The 27,707-nt window shown below is 44.5% G+C and overlaps 2 protein-coding genes across 5 annotated transcripts; both read right to left on the minus strand.

Moving 5' to 3' along the window:
- Positions 1 to 80: 80 nt before the first annotated feature.
- vwa2 (von Willebrand factor A domain containing 2) lies at positions 81 to 15,879 on the minus strand. 2 transcript variants are annotated; one of them, XM_084567432.1, is made up of 15 exons: positions 15,622 to 15,879; positions 14,422 to 14,494; positions 12,156 to 12,214; positions 8,225 to 8,299; positions 7,594 to 7,727; positions 7,391 to 7,500; positions 5,426 to 5,623; positions 5,208 to 5,341; positions 4,986 to 5,115; positions 3,774 to 3,829; positions 3,586 to 3,693; positions 2,898 to 3,479; positions 1,478 to 2,029; positions 1,051 to 1,173; positions 81 to 893 (listed from the first exon to the last, which is right to left on the minus strand). In XM_084567432.1, exons 3-15 carry the CDS (start codon positions 12,202 to 12,204, stop codon positions 766 to 768), a joined length of 2,379 nt encoding a protein of 792 aa, XP_084423558.1. In that variant the 5' UTR covers positions 12,205 to 12,214; positions 14,422 to 14,494; positions 15,622 to 15,879; the 3' UTR covers positions 81 to 765. The 2 variants fall into 2 exon arrangements, with proteins under 2 accessions (XP_084423558.1, XP_084423557.1); XM_084567431.1 differs by lacking the exon at positions 14,422 to 14,494.
- Positions 15,880 to 16,002: 123 nt separating this feature from the next.
- tdrd1 (tudor domain containing 1) lies at positions 16,003 to 26,856 on the minus strand. Of its 3 annotated transcripts, none has more exons than XM_084567524.1 (25): positions 26,699 to 26,856; positions 26,582 to 26,619; positions 26,439 to 26,493; positions 25,085 to 25,199; positions 24,912 to 24,978; positions 24,710 to 24,790; positions 24,459 to 24,638; positions 24,233 to 24,376; positions 23,898 to 24,063; positions 23,720 to 23,803; positions 23,423 to 23,599; positions 23,229 to 23,336; positions 22,924 to 23,094; positions 22,581 to 22,835; positions 22,191 to 22,322; positions 21,918 to 22,025; positions 20,652 to 20,819; positions 20,189 to 20,530; positions 19,989 to 20,105; positions 19,756 to 19,884; positions 17,496 to 17,660; positions 16,985 to 17,413; positions 16,792 to 16,857; positions 16,603 to 16,725; positions 16,003 to 16,508 (listed from the first exon to the last, which is right to left on the minus strand). In XM_084567524.1, the coding sequence occupies exons 1-25, from the start codon at positions 26,835 to 26,837 to the stop codon at positions 16,504 to 16,506; spliced, it is 3,564 nt and encodes a 1,187-aa protein (XP_084423650.1). In that variant the 5' UTR covers positions 26,838 to 26,856; the 3' UTR covers positions 16,003 to 16,503. The 3 variants fall into 3 exon arrangements, with proteins under 3 accessions (XP_084423650.1, XP_084423649.1, XP_084423648.1); XM_084567523.1 differs by having other exon boundaries at positions 16,603 to 16,655; positions 17,496 to 17,663; XM_084567522.1 differs by having other exon boundaries at positions 17,496 to 17,663.
- Positions 26,857 to 27,707: the final 851 nt, after the last annotated feature.

A 27,707-nucleotide genomic window follows, 5' to 3' on the forward strand; every position in this document is an offset into this window, starting at 1 on the left:
TTTAACTGTGCACATTCCTGCAGAAAAACCGGCTGACTTTGTGTAAGCTGCAGCGTTTAAAACATTTACAGGGTGATTAGAGTCGATTAGAGTCCCACTAACGGTAATAAAATATTTATGGAGGAGGTTAATTTGACAGAACTGTGCTTGTCTGGCAAATGATTCAGCAAATGAAGCGTTAAAACTTTCATACGGCTGTGAATTTAAATGACTAATCATTACATATATAATTTAAAGGCTCAGCTGCTGCATAATGAGGAATAATTAACAGTTTTTATTAAAGCTGAAGCTTTTTTCTCTTTTTCCCCAAAAGTAATATTAATCAAGTACTAGATAAGTACAAAACTAGCCTCATTAAGTCTGATATAGAGCTAATAGAAAGTGTATATACACACGTCTGGATACGTCTTAAATCAATTAATTTAACTGTAAAAAATGTGCAGCGTTAAGAATCATTACTGCTATTTTTTTGGTGGCATTAAGGAAGAAAGATGCGCTGATTATACATTAAAAAAATAATCATAATGAAAAAATCATGACGCAGATACACAGTGTAACATAAAAAGTTTACATCCTTGAATAGCCAAGCCACACACCAGTGAGCACGAGAACAAACGACAAAAAACGGACGCAGCAGCGGCAGCAGAGATACTGAACTCATAAAACACATCACTTTCCATTTACTCTGTTGTGTACCTGCAAACATCCCCGGTTCTTAATTGTTCATATGTGTTTCTGTGTGAAACTCTTGTCGTCGGTGGCGTGTCAGGCAGCGTGTCTCCGGCGGTGCAGTTTGTAGTGATGCAGGAGCTCCTGGTGGCTCTTCTTCGCCCTGCTCTTCTTCCTCAGACCTGCCTGTCTTGGGAGATCCCCTCTGGATGAAGTCCTGCTTCCTACAGACAAACCACAGAAGAAGTCGTGATGAAAAATAACGTAGCCAGTCCTAGTATCTCACCTTGTGCATGACCACACAAGATTATCTTTGCACTGAAACCATGAGCGATAAACAGATGAGACAAAAAAAAAGACCCAAGTAGAAGGGATACTGACTTGTTTCACAGTGTGGTCCCTCGTAGCCTTGGCACTGGCAACGGAAGCTCCCTCCTGACAGGATGCAGACCCCATCATTCATACAAGGGTTGGGCTTGCACAGGTTTACCGGTTTCTTCACCTCTAATGGGACGAAAATGGGACAAAAGCCCTCACTACAGTGCTATGAGAAGCTATTTATGTGTTTTCTGTTGTTAGGTGGATGCAAATGTGTCCTTGTGCTCGGTAACGGGTGTTGCTCCGTATAAAATATTCATATAATTCTGCCTGCGCATCCACAAATTCAAAACAAAATGTAGAAGTGGTATTTCTAGAACCCAGTAACCTGGAAAGCAAAATGCAGAATGAACAAAAACGACAAACACAGTATAAATATATTGCACATGGTATTTTGTTGACAGTCCATAGATGTGTTTCCATGTTTCACCTGAACACAGCATCTGCACCAGAACATCCTCAAAGTACTTGAGATCCTCGTAGGACGGCACCGAGATCATGTGCTCCTCCGAACCAGCGATCTGCATCAGCCTATCCTGCTGAACGTCTCCGATGCCGATCACAAAAACCGAAACTCCATTGTCTCTGAGCTTCTGAGCCGGCACCACGGCGTCGTCCCCGCCCGAGCCGTCCGTCACCACCACCACGGCCTTGTTGACCCCGGGCCGCGCACCGTTTGCCACGGTCAGGACGCTGGAGTGGACGTGGAGCAGAGCCGCACCCGTCGACGCCACCCCGCCCAGGTAGTTGGCGTCGCCTACAGCCTTGAGGATGGCCGAGCCGGTCTGGTGGGCGTCCAGGTTGAAGACGGTGGTGGCTCTCCGGCTGTAGGTCACGAGGGCCACTTGAGCCACGTCGCGGTTGATGTCGAACTGGACCGAGATGCTGCGCACGAAGTCCTGAAGGGTGCCGAAGTTATCGCGGCCGACGGCACCTGACGCATCCAGGGCGAAGGCCAGGTCTACTGCCTGACCCAGACAACCTGAGAAGAAAAACACAGAAGACAAAGTTTTGTATTGATTTAGAAGTTGCATTCAAGAACCCGGAAACACAGAAATGTCAGCAAGATCCAAAGAATTTCAAATTATTATATCTTAGTATTATTTGTTTGCAATATAGTATTATTTATTCTCGGGAAACTATACAATTATTGGCACAATACTCTACATATGCACTGAAAAACTGATTTTCCATTGTGTTGAAACCATAGACTGTATATAAATATGGACTACACGTCCCCAATTCCTTGATTTGATGTGTACTATAGTGTTTTAATTTGTCCCATCCACTAACATGGAGGGGGTGGAGCTTATGACCTATACTTTAGCCAGCCACCAGGGGGAGCTCTACTTGCTTTGGCTTTTGGAGGAACTCTTCCACCATCTATGGTTGAAACATGCAAAACTAAATTTGGAAGTGGTATTCATAAAACCTAGTTACCTGTTAATGTATTACTTTAACAGCAGAATCCAAGGGTTTATCAGTCAGCATGTCAAAAAAGTATTTCTGCATTTCACGACTGTACACGCGAGACACGATTGTTTCCTAGTGGAATCCATGAAGCATTTATTTGCAAGCCAGGAAAATATAAAACCTGGGAAGACTATTCTGGATATTAGCCTACAATTCCATGAGCAGGTTTTGATGCTGGAGTGGTTTTTGATGAGTGTAAGAGAAGTACGCTGTGGTCAATGGTTTCCTTAAGGTGGCGCCAATGTGCCAAGATGTAGAGCAATGTGCCAATTGGCAAATAGTTCATGAGAAGGGGAAATGAGTCAGCGCATTCTGATGAGTAAAACAAATTTTAAACATGAGTTTTGTTTCCAATCCTTTGTTGGGTCAGGAAGTACCTTGTGTATCCACACTGCAGATCTTGGCCTTGAGCTCAGGGATCTTGGCGGTGAGCCTATCAGTTGACGTGTAGGTGAGCGTCCTTTGAGGGTTTCCTGTGATATTATTCAGCTGCCCCTTCAAGCGGTCCGGTCCCACCCCGACCAGGAAGATCTCTCTATCTCTTGCATATTTAGAAGGCTCCACCACCTCGTCTGCGGCCGGGGTGGCGGTGAGCAGCACCACCACGCGGGGAAGGTCGTCTGCGACGTCGGCAAAGACCGGCGCGCTCACAAAGCCGTTGCGCGTGACGTAGCGGAGGGCCTGGCCCGTGAGGGTCTTGCCGCCGACTTGCTGGAGGGCGTCCACGGCCTTCAGAAGGCTCTTCAGGTTCCCTTTGAACTTGCCAACCTGTGCCTCGACTCGAGTCTCGCCTCCAAACACGGCCAGGCCCACTTTGCTGGGGCTGTCGGAGCCGATGACGGTCTGCAGGAAGCGCTTCAAGAAGGACTTGAGGCGGAGGAAGCCTTCCAAGCTCAGCGTGGCCGAGCCCTCCAGCAGGAAGAGCAAGTCTACAGAGCAGTCCAGGGATAATGCAGGAGCTGTGGACGGAGGGAGGGTTTAGTTTAGTCAGCTCGTCCTCTAAACATGTTTAATCGATGAGCCGATTCAACCATATCTCAGTAAATATGCCGACGATGTACCGACCACAGTGTGGGTCTTCTCCATAGCCAGGTGGACATACACAGCGGTAGCCGTCTGCACCTTCTGACACACACGTTCCTCCGTTCAGACACGGCTGAGAGTCGCAGGGATCTACAATGAAGAGGGCGAGCTTTACAAACGCCATCCAAGAGAGAGTGGAGGCAGCAGGAATTGAAGAGAAAGGAGGTTACCTGGACAGATGGTCCTGTGGCAGACTGTCTGGTGGCGCTTGTAAACCTTGTTGTACCTGCAAACAACACAATTTAATTAATACTTTTAGTTTTGCGGCTGAGTTCCAGGCACAAGACTTATATTGTCCTCTCAGATAAATGACAACTTGCTTTCTCTGTGATGTAAATACAGACGGAAGACAGGTTTTATTTTTATGTGAATTGTTAATGTAGAAGAAGAAGTAAAAGCAGTTCCTTTCCTGCCTTTTTGTGCTACCTAAAATAAAAAAAAGGACTTCATTTTACTATGATTGCGCTCTAAGTGCCTCAGGGAATTCCTCTGTGGCAAAGCTGCAATGTTCTGTGAAATTAAATTTGTCAGAGGCCATTTTAATTTGCAGCAGGAGGGCTCTGTTTTTTATTAACACCCTCACACTGACGCAGCATATTAAGGCATGGGAGACGCCCTGTTCCACTGCTGTCTTGTGGCTCATTGAGCAACGAGAGGTCAGTGGGACATAGTTAGCTCTGTAGCAGAGGATAAACATGCTGTAATATCTGATATCGATAAAGTTAGTGTCTTAGGAAGATTTACACTCAAAGGCTTCCAACTGAGTTTAATATCTAGGATCCTGGGATAAGTGATTCATCCTTGTTGCATGCTGCCCAGTTAATCTAGAATTTCTCAAAATACTTGTTAGAGATATATACACAGATCAGGCGTAACATTATGACCACTGACAGGAGAAGTGAATAACCATTTTGTGACAATTCAGTGTTCTGCTGGGAAACTTTTGGACCTGGCATTCATCGGTGTGGATGTTACTTAGACATGTAGCACCCACCTAGACCAGACCAGGCACCCCCACCCCATAGCAATGACACTCCTTGATGGCAGCAGCAGCAGCACACACACAAAAACGCTTTAGGAACAACTCAAAAAAACATGAAGAACAGAACAAGGTGTTGACCTGGCCTCTAAATTCACTAGATCCCAAACTGATCAAGTATCTGTGGGATGATCCACAGAGGCCCCTCCCCTCAAAGGCCCCCCCACTAACAACATCCTGTTGCCAGACACCACAGGACACCCTCAGAAGGCCCATGTCCATTCTCTGATGAGACACAACTGTTTTGGAGACCTACACAATATTAGTCATAATGTTATGCCTGATCCAGCAGATGAGATTTTTCATTTTTTTGTGAAACAGAAAGTGTTCCTTGTGTACTTACCTGTAGTAGGGACAGAGAGATGTGTACGGGGAATACCCTTTGGAGCCTTTCCAACACATGAAATTCCCCTGCAGCTCTTTCACCGTCTCCAGTGTTTTCCTCTCACAAGGAAATGACTCCACCTGACAGCCTGGAGAACCGGAGGAGGAGGGTTGAGATTAAAGTCAGACAGAGAAGAGGGAGAGATGAGGGATTATAATTTAAGGCAGTGAAACATCCAACCTGGGGGCGTAGCACTGCAGACAGAGAAGGTGCTCAGTGTGGTGTACAGGCCGTTGACGGCGTCGTAGAAATGCTCGGCGAAGAAGACGTGGCTCTCCATCGGCTCGCTGGCCACGGCATGTAGCTCCTCCCACCTGGAAAGCAAACAGATATAAAGCTAGATTCGCAAATAGAAGAATGTAATATTCATTATTTAAATGATTATATTCCACTTATACTTAGGGTAGCGCAAGCCCACGGCAAACAGCACCACGCCTGTGTCTTTGAGCTGTGCGGCCGCCTGCACCACGTTGCCCTGAGACTTCCCGTCCGACAGGAGGATGGCGATGTGCGGCACGCCGGAGGAGTTGCGGCCGCCCGGAAAACCCTTCCTCAGGACGTATTTAAGAGCCAGGCCCGTCTGAGTGCTGCCCCCCCTGTGAGTTTGGAAAAAGTGTTGAGAACTTGCAGTTACGGTTGGAGAAACAACAAAACAGAGCAATTAGAGAATACTATGCACTTTTCTCCAGAAGTCTACTGCAAAACAGCGCCAAAGCAAACTAGACATTACTTTTGGTCAGATTCCTCTTTTACTTCTTGGATGGAAAACATATGTAGGGTAAGTTTCATCACCCCAGGGCTCATGAAACCCATTAAAAAGCTTTTGTCAGTCAGAACAAGAGCCACAAGACCGTGGGAAAAAAGAAAACAGCTTTTCAGTGAGGAAGGCAGACCTACCACAACAAAAGCAGCGGTGTGGTTAGATGCCATCCTATTATATTTCCTATTTCTGACATATTTTTCAGCCCTGAAACCAAAACCCTGTCTGTGTGGAGCACTGAAACTACCTAGAAGATCTTATAGTGAAAAGCTTGGAGGCCTTGCAGACATATCGTAGACACCTGTATGCACCTGTTTGAACAAAGTGCAAAGGCAAATCTCCTTATGCTGGACATCAATGATGCAAAATCCATTAAAATAGTGCAGAAATAATTAAAAAGTCATCATACAAACATGTGCACTCATAAGAGACACCCACATTTGGTCAAATTACCTTACCCTTCCTCGGCTTCTCCAATATCCAGTGACCACCTGTGCTGTGACTCTAATCTGAAATTAATTTGTTTTTCCTTCACCAGGGAGCATTTGGCGTAACCTCGCCTCCTGATGAGTGCACGTTTCGATGCCAGAACGATTAAAGGGAGAGTCGTGAACAGAACAAAAAGGAGGTGAGAGCGGAAGATTCTGGCTACGCTGAACTCCAACCCCCTAAAAATATGTTTCTTTTGAAAAGGATTCCAAATGTTTCTATTTGTTTTAGTGCAAAGAAGAACAAGTTATGTCCCACGACTCTGACTAAAACTGTGTGCCACCCCTAGTGGAAAAATTCAGAATAGCAGCTACTTGTATTGAAAAACTGCAGCTAATGTCGTCTATGTAGTTTTCGCAGCTTGCAAATTCATGCAGCGGGGCCAAAGTAGACCTTTTGGCGGCCTGGTTTTGGCCCACGGGCCGTATGTTTGATGGTGTGGTGGTGGTTAGCACTGATGCCTCACAGCAAGAAGGTTCTGGGTTCTGATCCTTCGGCCGACTGGGGCCTTTCTGTGTGGAGTTTGCATGTTCTCCCTGTGTCTGCGTGGGTTCTCTCCTGGTACTCCAGCGTCCTCCCACTGTCCAAAGACATGCTGGTTAGGTTCACTGGTGATTCTAAATTGGCCGTAGGTGTGTCCAGGGTGTACCTCGCCTCTCGCCAAATGACCCTCCAGAGGACAAGTGGTTACAGTGAATGAACAAACTGCATCTCACTCCCTACTTGGGGCAAATAGAGCTTACTCCTACTCACTCCAACTAGATTTATCACCTCGTATGACATGCAGAGATGACTTTGATTTTTTCAGAACATTATCATGTCACAGTGACTTTGACCTGTGTGCTTTTGGATATAAAAATGTAATTATTTTATCCTATTTTGACATTTGTGAGTAAATTTGCTTTTTTGGTAAGTTATATTCCAAATTCTTAAATTATAGGAGGCTACATTAACCTGTGAGTCCCAAACTCCTGTCAGTTTACCCTTGAGTCCACGTGGATGTTTGTGCCAAATGTAATGTTCACAAGAACTGACAAAATGGATAGCCACGGCTCAACTAATCCGAGTTTATTTAGTTGGATAAAGAGCTTAAGAGACGAGAGGAGTCCCTCACCTGTAGGAAACCTTCTTCATGCGTTTCTTCAGCTCCTGTTTAGTGGAGTACGAGTCCAGGGAAAACTCCAGCCGAGGAGCGGAGCCGAACTGAATCATGCCGACTCGCACCTGCAGAAGGGTGCAATTACAAGAGTGACGACTGACGTGATGTGAAAAAAGGGAGGAAGGGAGGGAGGCAGAGGTAAGAGAAGGAACACAAACCTTGTCTGGGCCGACGTCGAGAGCTTGACAGAGCTTGATTGCGTAGTGTTTGGACCTCTCAAAGCTGCCCTTCCCCACGCTGTAGGAGCCGTCCATGAGGAAGAGGATATCCATGGCTGCTGAGCACTGCATCACTTCCAGTGCAAACAAACATAAAAAGACACAGAGAAGATGATGAATGAGTTTGTCTATGCATTACATTGGGATTAGTGGATTATCCTTGTTGATAATGAAATAGATTGTTGGAGAAAACCAGCTTTGCACACAAAAGCTACATGCTTTACATCCCATCAGTGCACACATTAAACCATTACCAGGCAAAACCTTTCTCCAGTGCATATTTGTACTTGCTGGAGGCAGAAATAATCTGTGGTGGTGTTGTCATGTCAGAGTGTGCAGCTGATTATGAAGAGACCAGGAGAGTGAGTCGTCTGTCATTCATGACGTCTGTTTACGGGAAGTCAAGAAGACCACCCACTGCCTCCAAGTCTTCTTCCAAACTCTTCTCACTGATTACAGCCTGACGTGGCATTGTTTCTACTTCCCTCGCTGCTTTCATCTGACTTTGGTGCATAGTGGAAAATCTAAATGGTGAAAAGGAAGGAGAGGACGGGGTCGGTATCACACTCACTCTCTCCTGCCGAGTTGATCTTTAAAATGTTGTCATGGCTGGTGTGGATCTCTTGCACCGAGGTGCCCTGCTGAACTGGGAGGGATAAACAACATGAAGATGAGTCAGTGGTCTGCATTTACACAAACAGTTTGCTCACACATACCAACCAAAATAAACGCAGTATCAAACCGATTAGCCACAACATTATGACCACTGACAGGAGAAGTAAATAACATCGACCATCTTGTGACAATTCAGTGTTCTGCTAGGAAATGTTTGGACCTGGCATTCATTGGTGTGGATGTTACTTAGACATGTAGCACCCACCTAGACCAGACTAGACCAGGCACCCCCACCCCATAGCAATGACACTCCTTGATGACAGCAGACATCCCCAGCAGGATGCAGCCTGACACAGGCACACACACAAAAACACTAACAACTAAAAGGTGTTGACCTGGCCTCCAAATTCACTAGATCCCAAACTGATCAAGTATCTGTGGAATGATCCACAGAGGCCCCTCCCCTCAAAGACCCCCTACTAACAACAATCTGTTTCCAGACACCACAGGACACCCTCAGAAGACCCATATCCATTTTCTAATGAGTCACAACTGTTTTTTGGAGGCAGAAGGGAGACCTACACAACATTAGGAAGGTGGTCCTAATGTTATGCTGGATTGGTGTATTTCTAAAAACTGGAACTTTTTAGGAGGTAAATTGATGAAATAGATGGTGAATTGCGCCTGAAGGGACAATTATCCACACAGATTTCCGTTAACTGCTGCATCACCATTCTCTGATGAGTCAAAACAAGGGAGACCTACACAACACTAGGAAGGTGGTCATAATGTTGTGGCTGATATTAGGAAGCTCTGACCTGTGCGCTCTAATATTTCTTTATGTTGTCTATATTTATTTAGGAAAAGTTTAATAAAGCCATAAAAGGGACGCTCTCCCTCTGAAGCTAACACAAGCTCCATGGATAATTGAGTATTCAAAGCTAATGGGAGCGGACAGGCAAAGGAGACCATTCTTTCGGTCCAATCACTGAAAGGACGTTCCTCTATTGAGGCACACGTAGGGCTCAGAGAGGAGGCCACGGGGCATGTGATTTCCCGTGAACATGCCCCGTTGCCCCCGGTAACCCCGACAGGTCACAGAGGCATTTGTCCAGTGCAGAGATGCAGCACTCGAGTGGTTTCTGACAAACATGCATCAGTGCGTCTCTTCAGTCAGGACACAGAACACAGACATTTTGCTTTGCTCTGTTTGTTTCCCACAATTTATGCAAATGAAGTAGGTGGTATAAAGTCATCAGGGCAAAGCGGGACAGTAAACGTCGTAGAAAGATGAATTTACAGCAACCGTTGACTTCACTCTGCTTGTGTTTCTGTCAGTGACGTTATGCAGCTGATTCACTTTTATCAGGAATATGTTGGGAAGTAGTGGAATGGGTTTTTGAGTTCATATAATAGCCTTGAGAGGTTTGCAGTATCTAAACTAAATTAGTTGTCAGAGCATTATGAAAAATACCCAAGAGCCCAACGTAATGTCCTTTTCTTTAACCTTCCTGTCATTAAAACATTAGCAACACACTTCAGGATCTAATTGTTCAGGTTTTAACCTCTTGAAACCATATTATCACTCTTCACTTAACATTTGCAGTATACTGTATATAATAAAACATCAGTTCTTGCCGTCTGTGTATCGATGCAACATTGTCGGGCAAAATATCACACCGATCAGCCACAACATTATGACCACTGACGGGAGAAGTAAATAACATTTAAACCATCTCGTGACAGTTCAGTGTTCTGCTGGGAAACTTCTGGACCTGGCATTCATTCATGTGGATGTTACTTAGACATGTAGCACCCACCTAGACCAGACCAGGCACCCCCACCCCATAGCAATGACACTCCTTGGTGGCAGCAGCCATCCCCAGCAGGACAACTTTGGGAACAACTCAAAAAAACATGAAGAACAGCACAAGGTGTTGACCTGGCCTCCAAATTCACTAGATTCCAAACTGATCAAGTATCTGTGGGATGATCCACAGAGACCCCTCCCCTCAAAGCCCCCCCCCCCCCCCGACTAATAACACTGTGTTGCCAGACACCACAGGACACCCTCAGTCTTTTAAAAGAGTCAAAAACCAAACCAAAACACTTCTCTCTCTTTTTCTGATAAAATTGACATTACAACCTCTGGTAACCTGAAGTAAATAGTTTCTTTGCCTGTAAAAAAATAAAGAAATAAAATAAAGAAGACATGTGGTGTTGTTTCTCATTCAAATGTCTCACAATAGGACTGGATAGATACGTTTCTCTTGATGATTCGTTCTTTTATCGTGCGAGATGTCTCATCTGTATGTATTTTATCTAACGGGCATTTTAGCTTTTCGTTTTCTTTTTTTTTTTTTTTGCATGTGCAACAACCATTAATGTAAATAGTCCTTCCAGTGATGGGATGGTTAAAAGGTGACAGTTTATTTAAATTGTCCTTTGCAGTTTTTCTTGATGTCCCTGATGAAGGCCACTAGATGAAACACGTTGGTCTAATTAATTGTCACTAAAAGTTGTGCTGGAGTTTTGATCTTTGTCAAGAAAAGAAACTGCCACTAGCGTTTCACATGAGCGATGATATTTCTCTAGAGAACTCACTACATTCACATGAATGAAAAATGATCAAAAGAGAGCATCAGATTTGATATTCAAAGTAGTACCAGACCAGTTCACCAGACTGTGCATCACTGTTTAAATGCCCCTGACATTCTAGGCTCTCCAGGAAGTCTTCAATCATCGATTCATAGGAGGGAACGGCGTTGCATGAGGTCAGGAAACATTAAAGTGCAAAAAGCTAAACGAGCTAAAAGAACACTAATCATTACAGAAAAGCACCACCTGCAAACCAGAGGCCTGCGCTCCGGCCTCTTGACAGTCCTGACCCTTTCATCCGCCCCCCAATTCCAACATCATTCCAGCCCCGAAGCCCTCCTCACAGTGAAAGTTTAGGGTCTTGGCAAGCGGCTTTCCTCGAGGTCAGCGGGGCCCCCAGTGCTCTGAACAAAAAGTCTGTCTGTTCTGCCGAATGACTGCGCATCTTTAACGTCTGTGAAAGAAACGGTAGCGGGAAAAAATCAGGAGCAAGATAATGAGCGTAAATCCTCCGGCTGAGGAGTTGATGCCCAGTTGGCGTTAATCCCGCCGCAATCTTGGGGAGATAGAAGTAATATTCCCTTGAAATCAGGGTTAAAAACTCAACTTCTACCTATCCGTGGAATTTAATTTGACAGGCTGGATCATCACGGATATCAACATGCAACATGTTATCTGTGTTGTCAGCACAGGACGAACGGGAGGGGCGTCCAGACGAGGAGAAGCAGTCTGGTTTGCTCAAGTTCAAAGTCTTAAAACGGGCAGTAATAAATACTTAAGATGGTGCTAAAGCTGTCATTTTTGAAAACAACTCTGGGATTATACTGCCCCGCGACTCCCTTCCCTCTTCCCTCGGGGCGCATACTGACACTCCCGGGTCCCAGAGAACAACTGACGATACGCTATAAAAGCGATGCAAATTTGGCCTTGCCTGGAAACAAGCAGCACTTTGAGCACGGGAGGCAGGAAATCACTTTGAAGAGAAGATAATGGGAATTCTTCAGCGGTGGAGACTTGACAAGTTTAAGCAGTAAAATATCTTGTAAATACTCTCGGGCGCAAAGCATGAACTCACGCGACAAACCTTGCTCACAAATGGCAGCACAAGGAATGTTTTCCCATCAAAATATGCATAAGATTACCCGTTATCTCGCACTAACCCTCACACATATCTCTGATTCCAATGACGTGGGTGGATTAAAGCAGCACTTAAAAGTGCCCTTGCTGTGAAAGCGGTGAATACCAGAGACGCACAGAAGGCAAAACAGTAATAAAATCAATCAACCGACCTTGAAGAAGCAGGAGAGCTAAGAGGGAGAGACGGATATCAGGGAGCATGTCGGGACACCTGGAATGAAAAACAAAGGCTTATCTTAGGAATATAAAACAAGAACCACTGAAAATGCATGAGAGAAGTGTTAAAGATGACAGGCTGCAAGAAAAATGTGAGACAGGACTGTGCACGGCCTTGAAAAGGTTATGGCTTTACAGTGGATGGATGTTTTTAAGAGATGGGATTCAACGAAGATAAGATATAGTATATCACGATATGGTATTATTGCGATAATATTGAGTATCGCGATACATCACCTTGCTTTTAAACGATAAATAACATCCTGATTTTAGTTTTAGACCCAATTTGATCTCAAGCGGCCTGGACCAGTAACATAATAGCATAAAAATCCTATAAATAACGTCAATTTAAGATTTTTTAGTGCAAAAAACAACAAGTACGATCCTTTACAAAACATTTTATAAATAACCTAAAATTTTGGCGCACTGCTGCCAATTTAGTTCTGGGCCGACTAAAACGGCGTGACGCTTAGCAGACAAATTAGAAATAGGTTCCAAACTCATCCTGCGGGCCAGATCAGACCCTCTAGTGGTCCGGTTTTGGTCCACGGACCATATGTTAGACACCGCCGCTCTAGAAGAAAACTCTGTCGTCTGAGTTCCAGTCAATTTTACTGAAAACATAAAATGTTTTCATGTATAAAAAGGTCATAAATTATAAACCGAACAGAAGGATAATCACAAATATCACGAATTAATCACGAGTTGTGCAGCAGCCAAGCATGAAGAACTATTATTGTTCTCATTTGTAAATTTTGTAATGCAAACTCTTAGAGCTCAAAGCGCAGATCAGCGTTTACACGACGGCATGCACGAAGGAAGCCCTATCAGCTCAGCCCCCACCCCACTCTCAGGTACCAAAACACACTCCACACAACACTTGACACCAGAGCCTATCAGTGTTTTGTCTGGGTCAAAAAGATTACAACGAGCTCTGAGTGACGCTCTTGAAGCGAGATGTAAACTCCTTTTGATGCGAGTGGTGAGGAATTTTAAGAAAGCTGCAGGAATGTGTGTGTTACAGGACTCTCTGTGTGTGTGTGTCCTCTGCATTTAAAACAGGACGGTCACCTTCCAAGTGGGCTGTGAGATTATAGCTGTGATTTATAAAGACAACAGTTTCAGCTTTGTTTATGTTCACGTCTTTCAAACACACTGTGCTTAAGATCATGAGCTTCCTGACGGACAGGGAGACGCTGTATTACGCTATAATCTCACGCAACCCAACACCTCTGTTCAGATTTAATCCACATGAGAAGCCATAACTAGTAGCTGTGGTGCACACGGCTCCATATAATAATACTCTGACAGGTGTTTGCATTTTATAGTATGCTGTATGTAATCCTGTATTCTGCACACTGTTAAACAACTGTTCTGCCACTTCACAATTCATAGACTATTTGCACTATAACTAATACTACAAGGTGCTTTATTTGCATTACAGCTAATTCTACATATCACTCTTGCACTGATGAAGTTGTTCATTTGGTTTTATGCAAATACTCTGCATGTTATATTGTTCTCTGCAGGCTGCAGGATCACCATACCCACTAATACAGATAGCTAGTCTAATGTGCTGAGCCAATGCAATGAAATTTTATTCGGTGCGCACTTGTAAAGTCTATATCTATCTGTACTTTACTATCACATCTCTGTCATGAGTCAACAAAAGCAGATTTAAAATATGAATATATAAATTTTGAATGCCATATTGTATTCAGTTTGACCTTATAGTAACAATAATGCCACTTCTAATCAGTTAACTCTGTATTCTGTGTGGCCATAGTTGGTCATGCAACGCTGAGGGGCTGCAGATAAAGTCTGATTAACTCCTGCCTTTGGCTCAGTGTGTTGCATGTGTGTGCATACATTGAGGTAAGCCTAAGAGGACGGATGTGGCACAGGTAAAACCCGTGTGTATTCCCCACACAGAGATATTATTGTGTGCAGGATGGAGCCCCTCTTCTAAGAGGAGCCCGCGATACGGATCCGCAGGGCTGACACGGACGGGGTGGCCGTCTGACGAGCCCCGGGCTGATAAACATCGCCGGAGCCTAGTGATGCTCCATTTGTGAGCCCGCCGGCGCGCCTCGCCGACAAGAGATTTCATTACTGCCGGTGGGGGTGCGGCTCAGAGAGCTTGTCAAGTAAAGCAGCTAAGCGTGACCACATATAAAACACACGCATGTGCAGTGCACACACCTGCCTCAGAGTTGGCTGCCTCTTCACAAGCATTCCTCTGGAACACTCCACCAGTCTGTCCTCCTTTCACTCACTATGGGGCAAGAAAAGTCCTCTATAATCCATAATTTTTTTTTAATGTTTCTGACCATTAGTTTTCACATTTAGTCATGAAATTGAAAATATATCCAAAGATTTATCCATAAATTATGACTTATAAAGCCTAAGCTGTGCCTGTGCCGTCTGTTTGTTGGGTCTGAAAGTGCCTCCACTCTGTAATTAGAAAGATAGTTTTTGGACTGAGCCCAGAGAGCTCTCCTAACCTGTACTTGGGAGTGTGTTAAGCTGAGAAACATGTTCACAGCTTCAGTCATTTCTCAGTGAGTCACCTGAAACAGCCACTTTTAGAACAACGGAAGATAAAATGCGGAAACTTTTTTTTCCTTTTTCTTGCCCTTAACGATTAAAAGCCACAACTGACTATAATTCAAAACGCCCTGGTATGCAGTGGAGCGTAGGAATGTGCTGCCAGAGCGAGCTAGGAACCACACACGGAGGATGTCGGCCTCCAGCGAGTTAATGCTTTTCACAAACAGCATGAAACCAAATAAATAAAAAAATCTTTTAAAGGATCAGTCTATATAAAACAAGCTGAAATGATACAAAGAGAGAATGAGTCATGGTTAGTTCTCCTTGTAATTTACCTCCTGGAACACCTGGTCACTCTTAAATGTGGCAAGGGAGGTTTAAGAAGAGGTCAGAGGTTATGACCCTGACATGCAGAAGTAACAATAGTTTGCTCAAGGAGACAAACAAATGGGATTTGTGTGAGTACTTAAGAACTGATTAAGTAAATGGAATTCAAGAAATGCAGATGTTAGCGTAGCCTCTGATGTTTTCTTCCATACTTATATATTATTAGCCTGCTTATTTACTATTAACATGTGCCAAAAGGTAATTTCTCTTAAGGTTCACATGCAAACTTTACATTTAATTCAACTTATAAACTAAACATGAAAACAATGTCACAATGTGGCGGTTAAATAAACTTTCCAAGCAACTTTTACGCACAGATCTGGAGTTTCCAGAGCGCATCGCCTTTTAAACTCCTGCCTGCTGCGCCTCACTATGCTAAAGCCGCCACCACCAGGCGATCACGATAAAAGCAGCCAAGCTTTTTGCTCCGCGATCGACCAAAAACATAAATGAATCTCTCCTTACCATGAGATGTTCGCTACGCTTTAAGTATATCGGTGCGTCTTCCTCCAGAAACAAAGTCCTCTCCGTTCTCTGCGCACCGCTGTGTTTTCCGCACTGCTGTGAGCTCCTTTGATTTCTGTCAGGAGGAAACACGCGACCCCACCTACTCGCCATGCCCACCTCTGATGTACCTGCGCCGGTGGGGTCTAATTCGTCCTGCTCTCATCCTGCTGCGCACATCAGGCGTCAAGACAGGGAGCGGCCCCCAGAGACAAACTCTTCCACAGAATCCGAGAAGAAAAGACAGAAGAGAAGAGAAGAGAAAGGCCGACCCAGCACCACAAAAAATGCAAAACAAACCATTAATAGTTTGTGTAGAAATGAACTGACCAGTCTGTTTCCGCACAAAACTTTTATGTAAAACTGAAACACGTGTCAAACATAAATCAATCAGCCTGGACGTCCCACCTGAACAGCTGACAGGAACTGAACTAAGAAGCAGATGGCGGCACAGCTTGTTTAACAACCCACTTACAAGAGACACATTGAGATAACACTTAGACACTGAACATCTTCTGTTGCTGCAGACTTTTAAACATTCAAACCTTAAGGTATTAAAACATGAACCTGCCTGGAATGGATTAAAAAACATAATGAAAAGAGCTAGTAGTTATCTGGGGTAAGGAGGCAAAATTAAAAGCTGGGTGGCAACTTCTGAAATAAACAGAAAAAAAATAAAAAAATAAAGGAGGTAACTGGTTTTGGAGAAACACAGTCTGCAAAAAACTAAACAGACGTCAACAAAATGGTGACCAACGCTGTGAGCAGGTTAGATCTTATTCCGTCTGTCTGACGAGCAGCTTGATGACGGAAAACTGCAGCTCCATCAGCTGTTCAAGATGATCAATCTGCAGCAGGAAAGATAAAAGAATAAACATTTATTCTGGTATCAAATTACTACTTTTAAAGATGCTTTCTGAAACCGTAAAACCCGGCGCTGACCTTCGTCTTCAGATCGCTCAGACAGCAGCAGCAGCCGCAAGAGTCCTGAGGATCTGGGATTCAGACGGAGAGCTAAGTGAATGCTAAGCCACCTTAAGAAGTCACAAACTAATCCTAGAACAACTGAAAGTTTAAAACATGTCAGTGTAGGCAGGGCGGGGCTCAGGTTCGGTTTTAAAGCACACATACCAGCGGTGTTTGAAGTATTTTGGCATGGCGGCTCCATTTGTTCGACAATCCTCTTCACTGGGTCTTCTGAAAACAAAGAACCACTGATCATGGTCTACACCTACTACATATTATATCATCACAAAAACACACTCTCCAGATTTAAAACTTAAAAAATAGTCGCCTAAACTACCATAATTCTGACTTGACCAACCGTTGACTGATGCTGCACATGTGATTTTCTTCTGCTGATCGATCTGTGCTGCTGCCTCTGAGGTCTTGGTGGACCCAGCTGTATGAACCGCCCCAGTTATACTTTCTAAACCAGCTTGGGTATCAGGTATTAACTCGGGCTGAAGATGATCAGGGGCGGGTGTTGCGCTGATAGATGCCCCGCTTCCTGTTCTGTCAGTCTTCTGGGTTGCGGTGTTGGTGGGAGAAGGGTTACTCTTGGCCTGTGCCTGTAATGCTTCTATGATCAGAGCAGTGAGTTGTCCACCCCCCCTCTCGGTGGGCAGAGAGAGAGAGAGCACATTAGCAGAGCCATCGAAAGACTGAACGGTGGCGAGGACGCCGTTCAGCAGCAAGGTTTGGAAAAGCTGCTGCACTTCTGCTGGCCACTCTGCCGGAAAGTGCTCCTTACCTGGGAATAAAGGAGAGACCTTAGAGAGATTATAAAGAACACTTAAGGTCAAATTAAATACTAAATATTCCCTTTGCCTTACCAGTGAGGGCACAACGAGTGATCTGAAAGGGAACCTGCAGCAGGTGGGTCGGGATGGGCAAGATTCGGGAGAACGGCACCTTCTCACAGTTGCCATAATCTGCGTAGATGACGCGCGCCTCATTCTCTTCAACTTCCAGGACGACTGCACGGTACCAGTCATTGTCTGCTGTAGAAATAAATGTCCAAACAGGGCGTTAAATTCAACCAGGGCTGCAGAAAACAATGATATTTTTTTCAAAATATTGATTATTTAGGAGTCAATCCATTCATCGTTTAACGGTTGACTGAAACATTTTCTCGTAACACGGTCTAATGGCAATAAGCAAACCACGAACCGTGACGTTTTAACATGAAATCTATGAATGAAGACATGTTACTAGGGAGACCCTGATCAATACTGGGGTCGATCCAGGAAAATTTAAAATGATCGGATACATATCGGGCTTCAGACAAGTCTGATCTGTTGTAATTATTTATTTTAGGGCTGCCAAAAAACAAAACCACGTCCCTGGAGCATCAAAACATAGTATTCCTCTTCATTGTCTAGCGTCAAAGCAGCCAAAAACTGAAGAAGAGGAACCAAAATCAAGTGATTAAACATCTCTGCTGTCTGGAAGTACTTTATTGTAGTTAAATCAAGTCAATCAATGTTGGTGTTTGGTAATTTTTATAAGCAGGAGATTGTTATTCACTGCTGCCAACTTGATTCAACACCAAAAAGAACGTAATACGCCGAGTCCACTCAGGTAAAGGCTGCACCGAAACAGAAACACTGAACGCTGCGTTTAATAGAAGAGAAAGGTTGTCAATGCAATGTTAAAAGTTAGACCAGTGCATTTCTCCAGTGCAGAACTCAGGTTTTCTGGAGCCAAGGTAAGATTCAGATCCAGAAAAGTTTACTTGTCCTGGGTGGGGAAATGTAAGGCACATGTGAGCAGCACGACGTGCAAGAACAAGACTCTTTCAAGGAACAAAGACACAGCATATACGGACTACCTTCTACTAGCTAGATTAGCTTTGACAGAAATATTTATTGGGCTTAATCTTGTCGCAGGGTGCACACTTGATCTAGGAGAATAAGTAAGATAAGAAAAGCCTTTATGAATCTCCAGGGGAGGGTTTTTAGTTTATTTAAGATCAGATCGGGACTCGGATCTGAATATTAAAAGATCGGTATCGGATCGTGGGGCAAACAACTTGATCAAGACATCCCCACTTGTTACCCAGTGATTCTACTGATTAGTTATTCAGTGTAAATAGGATAGGTGTTGTTTAGTATAGAACAGCCATTAGCAAGTGCTCTAGAGCGACTTTGTTGAGTTCACATAGGGACGCTGACGACAACTCTCTGGCCACCTACCAGCCAGCAAACAAAACTCACTGTAATGGCTGAAAAATACTGACACTGCTGTCCTGTTGTCCTGAGGTCAGAAAGCCAGCAGATGTTCTCTGCTGCAGAAGTGCTCGCACACAGCGTTTGTGCTGCTGTAGTGGCCCATTTCATTTCTGCAAAGGTTGCATCTTAGCGGCTCTCTGTTAAAAGAACTGCCACCCTTCTGACGTCCAGGCTTTTAGGGTCACTTTCAGTTTAACATTTTAACATGAAAACAATTTTCATTCAACCTTAGAGGGCATGTCAAAGACCAGAAACACAAAAAAGCAAACAAACACCAATGGCTTCAGCATTTAGTGAACGTCAAACCAAAGTGATAAAGTCGATTCTACCTACGCAGCTGCTTAGAGTCAGCACAGAGAACTCCATTAAAACAGACCCTGTGGTTAGCTGGGCCGTGGAATGTGTGCCGGGCTATAGTCTCCCACTCGTATGCTGTGTTTAAAGTAGCTGCTGTGCTCGGCTACGTGCGCACACGGCGTGTAATTATATCTACGAGCAGACCTGGAATTAGCAGCTCAGGTCTGCGGGGACGGGAGCTGCAGGTGGGGTCTGGAGAACAAGTATTAAAGTGGATGGGAGAAGGAGGTAGATATTGACAGATTGCGTGTGTGTGCGTGGAAGAGCTCGGCGATAGATCGGCCGCTCTGCCCTCACAGGGAATCTTCCTTGTAATCATCAACAGCGTGCTGGAGCAGTGGGGGTTTCCCACGCCGACATTATCTACTAAACTCTGGATGAAACTTCCTCATACTGAGGCTGGACTATATATTTCATTGTGTGATTGGAAGAACATGAATTTAGTTAATCTTTGGACCTGCCCACTTACAATGTTTTTAATGAATAATACTTTCATTCCCCTCACCAGAGAACTGGGCACAACAAGCAGCCCCAGGAGCCGGTCTGCTGTTTACAGCTGAGGATAAAGAGGCCTGGTTGTTCCTGCAGTAAGCTGCCACCTCCGTCTTCGCCTCCTGAAGCTTTTTCTGGTCCACTTAAAGAAATAAAAAACACACTCAGCAATTACAGCGGCCAATAATAGCGACTTCTTGCCATGTATTTACCTTTTTACTAGAACAGAGGAATAAGTGTTCTTACCTTGGGTGGGGCCAAGCAGGTAGAAGAGGGAAGGACTAATGACAGCTGCAACACAAGGCTGAAAGGTCTCGTTGAGTGGCAGCTCCACCGTCGTCCAATCCGCTGGGAAACATGGGACTGAAACCAGATTAAAACATTTCAAATCTGGCTTCCAAAAATCAATAATTTCATCTTGAGGACTTTGACACTCTCTAGCTGACCTTCTGATGGCACTACAGTCTGGCCTTCGACTGGTATCTCTTTGGAACTGGCTTCAGCCTGATTAGAGGCTTGAATGTTTAATTGGCTGTGCTGGTTTTCTTTCGCCGTCTCTTGTTGTTTGGCTCCGGAGGCATGTGCCTCTCTGGCAATCTCTCCAGGAAGTTTGGCGAGCTGCTCAGAAATTAGAGCAGCTGCCACATTCTGTCCCCTGCTCTCCAGCTCCACACCGTAGCCCTGCTCGGTGATGGAAAGCACACGTGCAGAGAGCGGCTCGCCAGCCACCAGAGTCTGGAACCACAGCAGGGCTTCGCTGCTCCACTCTGACCCCATGGGCTCCACGCCTGAATGCACAAATACACAAAACAAAAGATATTTCATAAGCCCTTTTCATCCAGCGTTTTAGAAAAATGTCCAAAATTTGGAAATCAAACTTGGAAATCCTCTCCTGCACAATAATGCTACCTGTGAGCCAGCAGCGAACTGCCTGGAAGGGTAGCGCCAGGAGCTGGGGTGTAATGGAGCGAAGGTGGCTCTGCTGGACCTTCATGTTGCAGCCGTAGTCTACAAAGTTCACTGCTACTAAATCTTCAGAGAGTCCTTTCACCATAGCTCGACACCATGTTCCGTCACCTGGCAAACAAAACAGCACATCATGTACACCTCAAGTCAAAAAGGAAAACTGGATAAACGTGTAGTCTGGTTTTGAGGAAGCAGGTTATGGTAGCTGGAGGGCTCAGAAAGAAATACAAGAATGTATACATCTTATCCTGGCAGGGCACTGTATACCTGTGCAGGTGCAACTTTAGCTATATCATGCAACAAATGCAAATAATAGCTGCAGTGAAAGCATCCCACTCGTGAAGAATGCTATTTTTAAATCTGTAGTAAACCATCTACAAGACCCTGCAACATTTAGCCACTACAGAAGATTCTGGTGTTGACACTGACACATTAAATCCAGGTAGGTTACTTAGCTAACATGGGCGTGTATATATCCTTAGTGTTTTTTTATCGCCAGTTATTATGTACACAAGGATATGAGTAACCAGATGCCTGTGTTCTTATGTAAGCACAATTATGAGAAAACTGGGATAAGCCTGGATACTGGCGTACATGTAAAGATAATCAAGGGCTGCTGGAAAAAGCTTGAAGGGTTAAATGAAAGCATCTAACAGAGGACAGTCACACCCGCAGTAATCATAAAATTATTAGTCAGGAGAGCATCTTCATTGACATAGACATTTTCTGTTGGGAAACTTTTGGACCTGACATTCATTGGTGTGGATGTTACTTGGACATGTAGCACCCACCTAGACCAGACCAGGCACCCCCACCCCATAGCACTGACACAGACACACACACAAAAAACATGAAGAACAGCACAAGGCGTTGACCTGGCCTCCAAATTCACTAGATCCTAAACTGATCAAGTATCTGTGGGATGATGCACAGATGCCCCTCCCCTCAAAGCCCCCCACTAACAATATTCTGTTGCCAGACACCACAGGACACCCTCAGAAGGCCCATGTCCATTCTCTGATGAGTCACCACAAGAGAGACCTGCACAATATTAGGAAGGTGGTCATAATATTATGCCTGATTGGTGTATAATGATGATTTGTGAATGTTTACCTGTGGTTCATGCACCAAAGCATTAGGCGCATTTTGTTTAAACAGACATTTACAATATTTATCAGAGCCAGTGGTACGATAAATAGATGGTCTCACCTGGAAACATGGCACAACAAGGCTCTCCCACCTTGGGCACGAAAGGTGAGGCATCAGCCTCACAGTGCCGCTTTAACTGAGCCCCCAGCTCAATCAACCGCTGATCATCTGAAATGTACACAAATACAAAAAAATAAATCATCAATAACTTTATATTAATTAAATATGCTTTGAAATCTCATATCGAGGGAAAGAAGTATGCCTCGTGGCCTAATGGCTTAACCTGTTGTCAAAAAACAATAATGATGATCTTCTAGGCTGTAGAAACTATACCTCCAGGGTTATTGATGCAGCAGTAAAACTCTCCAGGGTTCTCCACGACACTGGCTAGTAGCGCCACTGTCTGGCTGTCACGGGGAAGCTCAGCGCTAGACCAAACCAGAGGCTGACACGACTGGGGAGACACTGCAGACACATTTAAAGACAGAAAAATGCATCAACTTTAAAATTACTATTCAAATCTTTATTGAAAGTGGATGCATAAAGAGAAATATGCATAAACACACTTTAATGAGTAACATTTAAAACAACTAAGATGATCCCGATGATCATTATTTTGTATTTCAAAATACAAAAAAGGAAGAAAACATACAAACAAAACAGTATATTACATCTTCAGAGGATAAAGTTGAGGATGTGAGATGAACTGCAGTCATTCCTCACCCTGTGGTTCTGGAGTAGCAGCTGTCTGGTCACCCTGTTGGTCACTACAGGTAACAGGAGCAGGTGCAGCGTAACCAGCAGAGATAAGCAGCTCCGCTATATTGGCCTGAGGATCGCTGGCCTCATCAATCATGGCCACCAAAGCCTTCCCCTCATGAGCTCCCCGGATCTCAATTTGCAGTATTCGGTTGGACACCCTTCGCTGCAGGGCCAAAAGGCAGTCCTCCGACCAGCTCCCTCCGACTGGCTGCACACCTGGAAAAGCAGCCCAGAGATAAAGATGAATTCTTTGAGACCTACAAATGATTGAGGTTTCTAAGTATAAAAAAACAGTGGATACTACCTGCTAGACCACATGGCACAGCCTGCATTGGGAGGGCCAGCAGCGAAGCACTAATAGGTCGCAGGTGACCTAAATCTACCTCCTCAGAGTTGCCAAAATCAAGGTAGCCGACACAAACGCGTTCCTCTGATGAATAGGCCAGTACTTTAGCCCTGTACCACTGCCTGTCCTCTGGAAGAAACACGGAGAGGGGGTAGAAAATGCATTTACAATTAATTTGTCTGCAACGACACTGCTGGTTCACAGTGAGCTGCAGTAACGGCAGAAGCAGCTGCTTAAAATCAAAATGCGGTCCTTTTACTTACCTGAAAACTGGGCACAACAAACTGTGCCAGGAGCTGGTCTGAAGTTCTGCGGGGCTTCAACCTGACTGCAATGCTCCCTCAGCTTCAGCTGCAAATCTTGAATCACTCCTGTGAACCAAAACCTCAGCCACGTTAAAAGATAGACGCAGAGGCTGACAGGTTGTACTGCACTGACCAGAACTGACGCTACTCACCAGCGTTCTTCACCTTCTGCACAACAAGTTCGTCGGGTGACTGTAGATGGGTGACGACGGCGAGGATACGGTCGCCCACCGCCTGCGTCATCGGCTCTGGCGGCTGGGCCCAGATGTTGTTGTCTTTCCCATCAGACAGACTCCGGAAGTTTTCTAAGGAGGCGCTCACCATGGCTCCTGAGAAGAATAATCAGAAGGATAATCAAAAAAAGAGCAAGAAAAAAGTTATTTTACCAACAGGATTCAGGTTAAATAATAATTTAGATGATGATATAAGTACATACGAAGTTTGCTTACTTATATCTTGCCTAGATGGTGTTAGGCTGACGGGTTCCTTCACTGCATAGCCTTCCTCAAGGAGTAATGTGCTCAAATGTTTTCCTAAAATATGCAAAGGATAGAATAGGAGGAGGGTTTAAGGGTTCTACCTTTAGGAAATCCTTTAAATGTGCATTCTTATGTGTTTTTCACCCACCCATTGAAAGCACGATATCCACTACATGGACGCGACCATCCTCTAGTGTTTCCAACAGCTTAACAGTCACAGTCTTTCCAGCCAGCAGCTGCCTCACTGCAATACAGCACTCGCCTGACCAGCTGTCAACCGCTGGCACCACCCCAGCGATCCGGCACTCCATTGCCTGGAAGCAATAACGAACAGCAAGTGCTAATGTCATAATGCCAACTCAAAGGCCCACAGACGGCCAGGGTGAATATTATGGTGTGAAATGTTTTGAGTTTGTGTGTGCAGGATTAACATTCACAGAGCAAAAACATAACCAGGCTCACACACACACAACATGAACTCACACATGGGCTAAATGGCTGGATATTAGCAGCCAGGGGTCTGATCCTTTCCACCGGGACAGTCTCCTCGTTACCAAAGTCGATGTAAAGGATATTAGCCATCTTCTGGTCAGCAGACAAAGTCTGAACAAGGCCTCTGTACCATTTCTGTTAAGCAGACAAGTAACAGAGTTAAGAACAGAGCCAATGTGAATACTAAAATCTTGTCTTTTAGAGGGCATCTACTCACCAGATCACAGGAAAACTGAACCGTGCAAACCTCCCCAACGCAAGGCGCATAAGTCGTCACAGAGGGGCAGCTATAAGTTTTCTGAAGCTCTGTGGTGATGCTCTGTAGAGCTTCCAGCAACTCCGGGCTTTGAGCAATGACAAAAAACCTGGCAGGGCTGTAGAACTCTACAACAGACGCCTGAAACACATTTTGGTATTAAATAACAACGACAAGATCTGTGTATTCGGGTCAAAAGGGGCTTGTTGTACCTGGATGTCGGATCCCTGAGTGATTTTCCTACTATGCAAGTCCTTTAAATAGACCCTCGGGAGGCTGGGTGAATCATTTTGCTTCAATAAATAAAACAAATGTACATCAGTACACCTTTACACAGTGGTACTTCAAATCATGAAACAATACAGCTTGAAAAGTTTACTTACAATAGAAGAGCATTAAAGCAATGTAATTTACCTTCAGCTCCAACAGGCTGATTCTAACTCTTGCAACTGGCGAAGGTGTAGTTTCCTTCGGTTTCTCTCTTCAGAATAAAAGGAGACTGGACATTATTCACATTATCAAATTCTAATCACTAAACAATGGTAAATAAAGAACAGCCAGAGGCACTGAGGGCTGACCCATCTTACTTGGGAGACTCTGGATCAAAGGACTTGCACACATGTCTGTGCGCCTTCCAGTCTTCGGTCTGACACACCACAGAGCAGTACGGCATCTTCTTGCAGCGCTTGCAGCGGAAACTCCCTGTCAGTGGCCATCCGCAAATTAATACAAATGATCAATGCCAAAAAAAAACTGCATACTACAAACTCCATTCTACAGTACATAATCAAATACATTGATCAGGCAAAACATTATGACCTAATATTGTTCAGGTCTCCCTTGTGCCTCATCAGAGAATGGATACGGGCCTTCGGAGCGTGTGCTGTGATGTCAGGGGGGACTTTGAGGGGAGGGGCTTCAGTGTTGCCAAGTCCGCTTACTTTGGGCTTGTTTTTATGTAAAGTTGCTTACAAATATTGGCAGTTGCAGGTTGGGTTTTTTTTTGGGCTTGTTTCTAAAGTGTAATTCCTTATTTGGGCTTGTTCCCAGCTCCATAATAAGTTGTTAAGCGGATATTTTCTATATGTAATTTAACCCCTTGTCGCCAAGTGTTGCGAATTCGCGACGCACTGTTTCCGCTCAGACTGGAGCCGAAACAACGCAGGACCAGTGGGAGTGGTAAGCAAAAACACAAATAATTCATTTCTTTATATAATTGAAAAATCAATTCAGGCGTCAAGGGGTTAAACGTAGGGGTTTATCTTGCCTGCAGCAGAGTTTTTCCCCACCCGCATCCTGCTTGTAATTGGCTCTGACCCAGATGGCAACGGGTACTAGCCAATCAGAGGCAGAGCAGGGCAATCTGTTTTTTTTTTTTGTTTATGGTTAGGAAAATGTCAGTGAGTGACAGTGACTTGACAATCTGTACCCACAGTTTCAAATCCGTCCCCACAGATAGTAAAACCATGCATACAGTTTATATATTTTTTTTTTTCTCCCTCGAACCTAGGGGGGCTCCAAAGTCGCTTGTTTTGGGCTTGTTTTCACAAGCCTGGTTGCTTATTTCTCTTGCAAGGCCTGGCAACACTGTTCCACAGATACTTGATCAGTTTGGGATCTAGTGAATTTGTAGGCCAGGTCAACACCTTGTGCTGTTCTTCTTTTTTGAGTCGTTCCTAAAGCATTTTTGTCTGTGTGTGCCTGTGTCAGGCTGCATCCTGCTGGGGATGGCTGCTGCCATCAAGGAGTGTCATTGCTATGGGGTGGGGGGGCCTGGTCTGGTCTAGGTGGGTGCTACATGTCTAAATAACATCCACACCAATAAACGCCAGGTCCAGAAGTTTCCCAGCAGGGTTTAAATGTTATTTACTTCTCTTGTCAGTGGTTTTAATGTTACGTAAAGAGACTTTGTCTGAATAAAGTGCACGGCATAGCTCTTACCTGGTTGGCCACAGAAGTTGCAGAGGTACACAGCCGATGCTGGAGATCCTAACAACTGTGTGAAGGCAGAAATGGAAAGTTGCACTGAGAAATACAACACAATAATTCAGCCAATGATAAAGAACTGCACTTTATGTACTTACTGAGGATGTATCCCTGCTGACTGGTGAATTAATGGAAGCTGAAATAAAGAAAGAATAGATGTTACGTGTAAGTTGTGTGTCCGATAATGGACGCCGGTGTACCCTAAATGGACTTACCGTCTCCAATGGCGCCTAACGCGGGGCGCACAGGTGTTGCACCGGGCGTGAGGGGATGTCTCGGAGGAGGCGACGGGGTGGGAAGGAGAGCCATGGGGCTCGACGAGGGTTTCCTCAAAGGCAGGTTTGGTCGAAGCATGTTTCGAAAAATGAGCTATTCATGTCGAATATGTGCATATTTGATGAGCCAGACAGCATTTTAAGACGTTTTTGTAAGCTAAAAAAGTACGCATTTTTTTCTTTTAACTGCATCTTTCTTAGCTAGCTAATGCACGATGAAACGACAACCATTACGTGCCATTAAAACATCACATAAATTGGCGAGTTAGGCCGCTAATTAGCGCCTAACAAGAGAAAACAACTCACGGTAGTGGAGTAAAACTTTCAACAACACACTCAATTCACGTTTTAAGACAACAAACAACCAAATAAATAAACATTAACTCTAGTTTTTATGATATTTTAGCCAATATCCTACCTGATTGCACGTGTTGATTTACGTTAAAAGGAGGGGGGGTGTATCACGCATGCGCAATAGCATCAATTGCAGAGCGGTCAAAAGGTCATGATACAACTCTGTTTCAGGAAGAAAAACAAACGACATCTGTTTAAATTGTGCTGTGACAGTTATTTGTGACATTAATATAAATAAATATATATTATTTAAACATTTTATTAGCTATTAGCTATGATAATGTGTTTGTACTGAGAAAAAAAAATGTCTGCTTGTCTTGTGCAGTTATTTGAGTGTAAAACAACGAAAGCGTTGCTTAGAGAAGTCAATAAAGGCAAAGGCAAGGACCTTGAACAAACTCCGATCCACCACCCTCTACACGACCCCATAGTTAGGCAGAGAAGCTCGTTCAGTGACAGGCTGTTGTCTCTGTACTGCTCCACAGACAGGTTGAGGAGGTCGTTTGTCCCTGAGGCCATAAGACTCTACAACGCCTTCCTGTGAGGGACCAACTGTATAGTAGTCGTTGCTGCTACTACTGTGTATATATATATG

Source organism: Chelon labrosus, assembly GCF_963514085.1.
Source record: "Chelon labrosus genome assembly, chromosome: 19".
NCBI classification, from domain to species: domain Eukaryota; kingdom Metazoa; phylum Chordata; class Actinopteri; order Mugiliformes; family Mugilidae; genus Chelon; species Chelon labrosus.